We start from the raw sequence: 11,027 nt of genomic DNA on the forward strand, positions 1-11,027 counted from the left end.
CATCAAAAAGAAATATTTCTCTCTCTCTTCACTATTGTTATATTATTTCTTATTTCATTTTTATTTTCCTATTCATAAAATAAATTATTTCTAAAATTTTACCATATATACTCCCTCAGTCCGAAATTATTTGTCATGATTTCTATTTTTAAAGTCAAACTATAAAAACTTTAACTAACATTTTAAGATGTATTTTTCCATCCTATTAATATGCAAAAAATTATAAATTATAGTACTTTTCATGTAGTTTTAGAATATCTATTTTTTTGTTTAAAATATCGAATTAATGTGATCTAATTTACAAAAAATTAGTCAAATTAATTTTCGATAAGCGCAACATCACAAATAATTCTGAACGGAGGGAGTAATTTATAGTGAATGTCAATTACTACTTTGTTGAATGTTTATTAGTTTCAGTTATTTTTAAGTATATCATATTATTTATTTAAAAATTTATATGTTTGCATTTCTAAATTTTGTGAAGGTTACTTGTAGGGGTGTTTACACAAATCCAATACATGCATGACATGTGTCTAAATTTATAGTTCATTTTATTTAACCTTAATTAATTAGAATTTGTTTTACTTCATTAAATCACATAATAATGAAAATTAAATTAGTTTGATGTAAACACCCGCGGGTAAGTTTTTCTGTAATTGCAGTTATATTCCGTTATAATTTATAGTAGAATTAACATAAATTTATTTTTTTAAGAAGTCAGAAAAATTAATTTATAAAAAAAATTAAATTTTATATCTTAGTACATAAAATAATTAAATATACAAGAGATTCAATTAAAATAAACAATTTATATAATATTTAATTAAAAGTTTATATGATAAAATAATATTAAAATATTCAAAAAATAAATTGTAATGATGAATATTATTACACCAAATTTAGTGTAACACTATTCACACACCAAATTTGATGTAAAAAGTAATATGGATTAAAAGTTAAAAACACTAAATTTTACATCAAATATAGAATTTGATGTAAAATTTGATGTGAATTGGAAATAGTATTACAATACAGTGTGAACATGAATTTTCTTAGGAATAAAATATGTTGATCTGAAACTTTCCTAGTAAGCTTTAAAAAAATAATGTGGTTCTTAAGATTTTGACACAATCGTTCTTCTTTTGATCTCAAATTCTCTAGAAATAATGTTAAGTTTATTGTTTAAACTATTATGAAATAGCTAGCTAATAAACTTAAATTAATAAACTCGATTTAAAAGAAGCAAAGAGTGAACATAATGTATTTCAAATTTTCTTTTATTATTCTCCTTCGTGAATGAATAAGTAATGGATTTTACTTTCTTATGGATTTATTATATCTTTTATGGATTAAAATAAAATATATATTTGCATCTTTCAGCAATGACACAAAAAGAGCAGACTTACTAGTAGTTGCTTTTTCGACTTTGTCCAGCTAGAGAAAAACAAAAAACCCAAATCATCTGACAAAGAAATTGGTAGTCTAATACTCCGTTCCATTTTATGTCATATTATTTTATTTTTTATCAATCCCAAAAATATGTCATTTCTCCTTTACGTAGTAAGTATTTAAATATATAATTCTTTTTCTATTTTGTTGGTTTCACTTAATTTTAAAAATGATATTCCGTTATATTTATGACCAAAGAAAAAGTGAGTCTATTTTTTGACTTTTTTTAAAGAGAAATTTGATCTTCATTTATTTCTTAAATGGTCAAATGATGCCACATAAAATGAAACGGAAGGAGTAATAAAATAGACATGCAGATTATTCTAGGAATTATGCCTTATCCATAACTCACATAACATTTATCTTGTCTTTTCTACATTGTTCACTTTTATTGCTCGAGCTAATATCTTACTCAAGTATATACTCTTTTTTTTAAAAGTCACTCAACTTTGAATTTACCCAATTATACATTCTTTTCTCATGTTGGTATTTTCAACTCACTAAAGTTACATGTAAAACATTCACATACGAATTATAGGAGTCACAATCAAACTAATGATCATCCTGAATCAAACTATAGATTCAGAATTTGCCCATAAAAGAAGTTGTTTTTCATTCTCAGTGAGCACCCAGGGGAGTTATGAGCCATGGAAGTCAAATCACAATGGCCTAGTAGAGAGTTCTGCATCTATATAGGCTTCGGATGACACAAGCTGCATCAAAGAAGTGTCTTACACAAACACATTTCTTCTAAACGATCATCCAGCCTTGAGAGTTGGGACAAGTAAAGAACAACAAAATACAATTGAAAGGAAAAATACCAAAGCCCAAGTGCAGCGGCTACTTCCTGCTTTTGGTTGATCAGTAGAAGTACATCTAATAGTCAACAATGTGATCAACTATAAAACAGAATTGGGAAAATGGCCCTGCTACGCACAAGACACGAACTTACAACCAATTACAGGTCAGACTCAAAACAAATAGAATCTGGAATATGAGATTAGTAAGAAAAACATAATTAGGATAACTAACTGAAATCCATATGAGCTGCACATAACTAAGTACATTCTAATTCCTGAGGAAGCCAGTTCCTCTTCCATGACAAAATTGTGATTTATGCTTGATACCAAACACTATAGCAAATGCATCCTCTCGACATAAGGCTGGACCAACCATCTACTGAGAGGCTCCCCACAGCCCACAAAGCACCCTGAATTTCCATTCTGAGCAAGAAATGGGAAGCCAAACATGTTAAGCAACTCCTGTACTGCTTGCCTCACCATAGAGGATCCAGTCACACGACTCCTACGGCCCCATCCTGTCACAATATCAATGCGGCTTGGACGGATTCCAGAGATAAGCATCTGTCGGCGGAACCAGGCAAGTGTTCTTGACAGTGCGATGATTGCAGTTCCATCTGACATTACATGGAGGTTTATAAGCCAATATGAGGAGCTTTTCTCTCTAACTGCATCCGGGTAGACATTCTTGTCCGCTGCCACCTCCCAGACAGATCCAGCTTCCTCCTTGAGTCCTGATTTGTGCAGAAAATCAACAACTGAATCAACAAGACCCCTTTTACTCTCTCTGTCCTCACTATGCATCAGATCCAAAAAGCTGCCCACGTGATCCCTCACATTCTGCCCATCGGGTCCTGCTGCGGGCATGGTCAGAAGGAATGTGTGTGCTGGGTGACGTGTGACTGCCATCAGCTCACAACAAAATGACATGTCAAATGATGTTTGAGCTTCTGTGCAGCAGCTGAGGAGCAAGGTATAAGTTTGCAGAGAAGGGTTCAGACCCAATTCAAGCATGCTTTGAAGCAAGTCGTACGCATCAGGCAACCGGTGAACTCTAAGGAAAGCACTGAGCAGAGAATTGCATGTAGGCACATTGGGGCATAAACCTGCATTAATCATCGCATGATACCAGTTCCAAGCCTTTTCTACATTCCCAGCCTTTCCCCATAAGTCCACTAGAAGACCATATACAGGTTCATCAGGTACCCAATTCTTCCTTTTCATCTCAGTAAAAACTGCCTCAGCTTCCTCCAGATAGCCACAATGGCCAAGCACCTCCATCACAATGCTGTATGTCACCTTGTCTGGCTCAAATCCAGCATTCTGCATGTCTCGATATAATTGTAATGCACTAGAATAGTTCCTTGCTTTTGCATGCAATGCAATCATAATGTTGTAGGTTACCAAGTTTGGCACACAACCCTGATTAACCATCTCACAGAACAGTTTGTGCGCAGCATCTAAGTGGCCTGCTTTTCCAAGGCAATTAATAATGACACTGTAAGTAAAAGTGTCGGGAGAGAGCCCAGCATCTTGCATCCTTTCATACAAGTCCATAGCAACATCAAGGTAACCAGCTTTTGCATGGATGTCAATTAGAGTACAATAGGTTACACGGTCAGGTTCAACTCTAACTTCCTGCATTTGACTAAAGACATGTAATGCTTCACGCAAGTAGTTTGCTCTGCCATAACTATGAATGAGACGGTTATATGTCACTACATTTGGTTGGCATCCATCTTTGACCATCTGCTCAAGCAACTTGTTAATAGCCCCAAACTGCCTAGCACGTCCCAGGATGCCAACCATGGTCGTATAGGTGTGTCCGTCATGTTTAAATCCTGGTTGCTGCTTCAACCAGTAGAAAAAGCCAAGAGCAACCGCATGATCATGGATCTGCTTAAGAACTTGGTTTGCTTGGTATGGATCTAATAAATAGTTGAGTTCACGAAGAGCATTTTCTGTCTCAGGACTCCAATTTAACTGTTGTATAATGCGAGAAACTGTTCCAACAACATGACTACTATTAGAGAACTGCCTGACCATTACTCCTGCATTTGGCAACTTTGTTGCTCGTTGTGGCCTGCTGAAACCTTCAGGAATCTCATGCTTAAGCTTTCCTTCAGAGCCACGCACATTAGTCATGTTACGATTTGGATATGTTCTGGGCTTTGGAGGCATTGTCTTCCTTCGGTCACGAGAATCTGGGATAACACCATGGCTCTCCACTTCCCCAACAGAACTGTTCGAAACAGGATTCCTGCCTCTGACTGAATTACTTTTATCACCTTTGTTTTTTGTGTAATTCGAATTATGTGCAAGGGTTGACGTTACAGGTGTATCAGTAGAAGCTTTTCCTTGAAGTTTGTCATTTCTGGAGGTATTTATATTTGATGGTCTCACATTGGATACAGGCTTTGTATGATCCAGCATACAGTTGTTGGATGAGCTAAGCACTTTGCTTCCATCTAACATAGGTATCTTATAGTTAACCACATCAGATAAAAAACTGACTGCTGCAATACCTGCCCTGACAAACTGGTCTGCGATGGGAGGTGAGGACTGTACAGTTATCTCGGCGTCAATGTTACCATATTTAACAGAGTCTACCCGCCCTGACAAGGTAGATACAGGTACGGCCTGTGGCCTAGAAACTGGAGAGTCTAAACTCTCATTTTTTTTCGAGGTCACAACCTTTACAGCATCTCCAGATAATAAGGCACCAACTCCTACAGAGGATTTTGACACTAAGTTGGATGATATTTGTGGATGTCGAACTTCATTTTTAGTCTGCAGCCTTTTGGAAATACAAGTTTCATCTTCTGAACAAGTGCAGGAACTTCCATCTCCTGAACTACATCGTGATCCACCTAGAAAAAAAGACCTAGCTGACTGGGAGAGTGTGCCGAGCTGCTTTGCCCGAAGCATAGTCTGCAAGTTAAATTGTAAAAGCCAGGGAAAAAAGTTCTTAGACCTTAAACATGATTGAAATATAATGAAAATGCCAAAAGATGCTTCAGGATCTTCAAGGCAGCAAAGCAAGTCACAAATGAATTAGGAATCACCAAATTATTTGCTTAGCCAGTCAAGTGTCCATCATGGCATAGCGAAGTGCAATACAAGGCAAAAGTATGCATTCAACCAATGCTGCATATTAACTTGTGTTTCTACATGAAATTCATAAATTGACGACTTCTTTTGGAAATATCGTTCAACTCCTATGACTATTTCTTGGTTGCCTACTTTAGTTAATGGTACATGATAAATTATCACTCGGACACTTGGCTTAGTAGACTATGTCATCATAAAATCTCAAATAAGCATGTCCACAACAGCAATCATTGACTCATATACATGACTAGACTATATCAGTATTCATCACCCATCAAAGGCATCACAACACTAATCATCACATATTCCACTCACTAACCAGAGGAACGCCTCTTCTTATTGTCGAGCATGACCAGCATGATTGCAGTTGGAACTTCCAAGGGGAAGACAAAAGATAGAGAGGTTGAAATACAGCAAGTCATAATATCTAGGACTAAAAATAGAGTTGGGAAGCTCCACGACCTACTTATAATAATTCCAGGATAGGTACTAGAAAAAAAGAATGCTCAACCACAGCACTATGAGTCAATGATGAGCTAAACTTACACCATCATAGGCTTGTAGTATGTTAACAACCTCGAGCACATCTTCTTTTTTTTTACCGGAAAGGACAAGAGGATTGAACTCAAAGAACTTTAGGAAACTTCAACAACCCCTTAACAGATTTATCAATTAAAATCATTTTCAGAAAACTAAATATAATATTCAAAAGCTACTTCAGAAAACCATAGACAAAGACAAATATGCGCAAACACATACAGATTCATGTTCGTTTAACAAGAACACACCAAGGCACTGTCCCTAATTAGTACACTAAAACCTAGCGACTCGAGTCTAGTGTTCGAAAGTCCTGGATGTTTAATAAGTAACAACACATACTAGAAGAAATTCCAGAAAAATAAATTGGGGGAAAAAAATGAAAAAGGAAAGAAAGTTAAAGAAGTCAAAAACATATGACACAAGTCTGAATAACTACATGTTTGCATATAACAAACAATTTGATACATTTTATACTAGTAAACTAAATCGATGGTAAATAAGACGAAATTTTGCAATAAATTTGCTTTCCTTCCATTTTCAAGAAAAGCAAAGAAGAACAAAAATGGACGAAAAGGTCCAATCTTTATCAGATTCAGCAAAAATAAAACAACCCCACATTCTAATTCATCAACACCATTCTCTCAAGAAAAAACAGAGCTAACAACAGCAAACAGTAAGATCAAACAGCAACTCACATTACAGAACAACTAAAGAAACACAATCATTGACTAGTGATTCAGAGCTAAAAACAGATTTATTTATAAAAAAAAAAGAATTCAAAGGAAAGAGAGAATAGAATACCTGGGAATTGGTAGACGCGGCTTCAGAGCCACCAAAAGAATGAAAAGGAAAACAAAAGTAAAAGAAGAAAAATTATAATACTGCTGAGGGAAAGGGTTAAAGAAGACGGCTCTTTTTTGGCGTCAGCTTTATATTGAGTTTCCAAGCAATTTGGCGAAACGACTGTTAGAGGACTATTTATTTTCCTCTTTTTTATTTTGTACAGTTTACTTTTTATGATATTTTTGGCTATTTTCTCTGATATTCATTTCATCCACGTGTTCTTTCAAAATATCACATTTTATTTTTTTTTCTTTTAATCTTTTCGCTTTACTCGGATTAATCTCCTATATTTATGATTATTGAGTACATTATTCTAGAAAGTTCTCTCTATTTGTTATTCTGACTTGGTAATTAGATTTTTAGGCCTTTTCTGTGGAAATAAAAAAATTAGTACGTTGTTTTTTTTTATTAATGCGAAAAGACAAACGATTTTTTTCTTACTCTCATAATTTTATTTTTATTTTGTTAGCGACTCAAATTTTTCAGTTAAACATTTTCGGTCATATCAAGGATTATTGAACTGAAAAACTAATCTTTTAAGGAATTGCTTGATCTAAAATATATATAATTATCGATTAAAGCTAAATTAAAAATTTTATTTATTTATTTTTTATATAAAAAAGGTGAAATTGAGTTGCCGAGATTTTGTTACCATAGATAAATGGATCCATATGTGATAGGACACTGCTTACGAAACATGTCTTGGCCTTCAAGAAAGTCTGTAAGGTCAAAAGCGGTAAATTATTTTATTAACAATAAAATCTTTTTCTTCTTCGTTTTGCTCTTCTGGCCCTGCTTAATGCTCATGTGTTCTATTTTCAACCCATAACTTTTGATTATGTTCTCTTTGGACCCAAATACCTTGTAAGAAACGGTCACTCACATGAAATGCATTGTGTCAATACATAAATATGAAATTATTATGATAAATAAAGATGTTAAAACGATATGGGGTAGATTGAATCATGTGAGGAAAATAAATTCATAAGATTTAAAAATAAATTCGTGAAATAGAGGGTACAATTGAAGAACCAAGAGAATTTATATAGGTGATATATACTAGTCTTTCCACCTCGAATTATTTATCATTTTAGAAATTCATAAAAAAAATATTATTTTATTTATTTTATCTCAGTAATTATTTCTGAATACTATAAGCACCATAATTATGAAGCGGTTACACATAAAACTCCGATAAAATGATCAAAGTTCCTTGTCATAATTTTTTCGAAAAAATGTTCGAATATAAAATGCAATAAATAACTAAAAGACTATGGAAATAATTGAAATAGCCGGTTGTATTAACTTGTATATATAACATACTTGTTATAGAACTTGTAAAGTTATTGACATTAAAGTATTACTCCATCAGTCTTGTTTTGTTTGTTATGATTTTTATTTGTAGAGTTGATTTATAAAAATTTTGACTAACATTTTAAGATGTATTTTTTCATCATATTAATATTTCTGGACGGAGAGAGTATAATATGAGTTGAACAACAATGAAGCGTTGGGTATTTATATAGTACACTTTGATTTGTTAATAGTTTAAGGGATAGGAAAATTGATATGTACCCTTTTATTGAATCGAAGGATTAAACAAAAACATAAATAATTAGTTTAATCAGCATTGAAAGCTCACGTCCATTAGCTAATCCTCTAGGGACTAACCTCAAAATTAGTTAAAATCAAACATTAGTTATGACTAATACCAAATTCTATAAATATATGGACTCTTCTAATGGTCCCCTCAAGAGTTTAATAAAATATTGGCATAGCTTAAATCTCTTTTAGTGCGCTATTAAGTAATACAATACTAGACAAACTTAATTTTTTGTAACATAATTAATAAGGATAATTTAGAAAAAATAAGCTCCTAATAAACAATTTATTTAGAAGTATATTTTGTCAAGTAAAATGAAACTAAGGAGTAATAACATTTATAAATGCAAAACTTAATTATTACCAATTACTACTACATATTTTTAGAAGTAATATTAAGTAAATAATATCAAGTAGCATATAAGAAATATTTACAAGATAGAACTTGATGGGGTGCTTTTAATTTCTATGATGAAGTTTTGAATGGGCTGTTGGCTCCATATCCTACCAATTGTATTTGGGCTGAATTTGGTCATTTAAGAGGCTTGGGCCACTTTAATGGTATTTATTCGAAGAAAAAATTTCAAAAAACATAATCGAGAAATAACTTTTTTTTAGTTAATTTGCTATTTTTCATAGCAAAAAAATTTTGATAATATTTTTAAAAATCTTCCTCGCCCCCCTTCGATGATTTGTATTTAAATTGTATTTACGGTTTAAAAAGCCATTAATTTTTTAATAGTTTTGAGATGTTGACTTAAACGTAATTATCAATCCAAAAAGTGAATATGTTCCCAATTTCATCCATATAAATATGCATGGTAGCAATTGTATACACGATTCATCAATTTTATTTGATTTTCTATTTCAGAAACGAGGAATAGTTTCACAAATGATCACTAAATTATTTTTTTAATTTATAACATAAAAATTACTAAATTTTATCCAAGTATAGCACCGAAAATTATACTAAACTATTTTTATAGTAAAAAAAATCATTCAACTATATCCAAGTCACAACAAACCATTAAACAATTTCTTTAACCAAAAATACTTGTTCCACTTTGCCTAAAATTACTTCACATTGCAAGGCGATCGATTAATTTTCCTAAGTATCATATAAAAAGTATTTTCTTCTTCTTTTTTTTCCCTAATGACTAGTTAAACTTGGAGTGACTTTTCGATTATAAAGAACAATTCAATCATTTTTGTGATATATCAGTGGAATGTTGAGCGATCATCTATTAAATTATTAAATGAGCTAAGAACCTAATCGTAAAGAAAAAAGAGGATAAAAATATAAAGATTCTAGAAAAAGGAAAGTAACATATTTGAGAAAAAAAGTTATGTATAACCTCTTTTTTCTTCCTTTTCAGTTTAGCGTGAGGAGATGAGCTGTGGGAAGCTTAACACTTTATGCCTTTTTTTTTTTTTTTTTTTTTTCAACTCGGTGTTTGGAGTCTTCGTTGGAGCTCCAACTAAATATGGATCGCGCTTTACAGGCCCATTCGAGGGTGATCCTTCCAATAGGATTTTCTCTATATCCAGAGCTCGAACCCGAAATCTCTGATTAAGAGTGAAACACTTTGACCAGTGCACCACAACCCACGATGGTCTTTATATGCCTTTTTTATTTGTTGTCACATTATACCATGCACCAAACAACATAATAATGTTGGGAACATGGGTCTTGTTAAATGTTTTCCTGTTTGGTTTGGCCTACAACTACTTATAAAACCTATTGCCAGGTTATAAAGTTACCTCTAAATGAAAAAGCTCATCTCTTTCCATCATACTTTCCTCCTCTTAATTTAATACAACACTCAAATATGTGTGCTTTCAATTAATGGGATTTATCCCCTCAACTGCATGGATTACTCACGTACCCCTCTTTATATATGTGTGCCACAAAAAAATCATCAATTAACAACGCTTAAAATAGTAAATTTCATAATATTCATCATTTGTTATCTGATTTCTAAAATTTTCGTAATTTAATCTGTCATAATCTATGTAATAGATATTAAATATTTATACGTGCATTATCCAAATAACCATATATATATATATAGTTTATTTAGATTAAATTAGATTTGAGAAATCACAAATGATGCCATATTAATGATCTATTCTTCTAAATATTTTTTTTATTTTTGGAGGAAACAAGCTGCTTTGTTGACTGTCTCAGCCTCTCCTAATTGAACACGCATTTTTTTTATCGAAGCCGCACCTACTTCCATACACTTTAATTTAATATTACGGCTATATGTCCCTTTCTTAACATTAAGAATCTTTACTCAATTTCAAACTCAATATTATTCGAATTTATAAGCTCAAAAAATTCATCCAACATGGATTCTCTATTTTAAATTTTTGTTTAATTCCTTTCCGACCATATTATAAAAAAAAGAAATCGGAGCAAAACCTTTATATATTCCATCATATTAATTGTTGTATTCAAGGGTATGATTTAGCGCAATCAATAAAATAAGTTGCAAAATAATAAAATTTAAGCTATTGCCCAAATACTAAGTGGTTTCTTTCTATCTATCAAAAATACTACTCCGTAAGATTGTCTAGCTTAGAGTGGTTGGGTTTTGTTTTGTACTAGTTATTTCACTTTAATTCTTATTTTTATATATATATATATATATATATATATATATATATAAAATCTTAGTT

General features: G+C 32.2%; 1 protein-coding gene across 2 annotated transcripts; it reads right to left on the bottom strand.

Annotated features, from left to right (window-relative positions):
* Positions 1 to 2,224: 2,224 nt before the first annotated feature.
* On the bottom strand, positions 2,225 to 6,859 carry LOC107015165 (pentatricopeptide repeat-containing protein At1g74750-like). 2 transcript variants are annotated; one of them, XM_015215348.2, is made up of 2 exons: positions 6,702 to 6,859; positions 2,225 to 5,180 (listed from the first exon to the last, which is right to left on the bottom strand). In XM_015215348.2, the coding sequence occupies exon 2, from the start codon at positions 5,175 to 5,177 to the stop codon at positions 2,583 to 2,585; it is 2,595 nt and encodes an 864-aa protein (XP_015070834.1). In that variant the 5' UTR covers positions 5,178 to 5,180; positions 6,702 to 6,859; the 3' UTR covers positions 2,225 to 2,582. The 2 variants fall into 2 exon arrangements, with proteins under 2 accessions (XP_015070834.1, XP_027771492.1); XM_027915691.1 differs by lacking the exon at positions 6,702 to 6,859 and adding an exon at positions 6,596 to 6,628.
* Between the last annotated feature and the right edge of the window lie 4,168 nt (positions 6,860 to 11,027).

The sequence above is a fragment of the Solanum pennellii genome, chromosome 3, assembly GCF_001406875.1.
Source record: "Solanum pennellii chromosome 3, SPENNV200".
NCBI lineage: Eukaryota > Viridiplantae > Streptophyta > Magnoliopsida > Solanales > Solanaceae > Solanum > Solanum pennellii.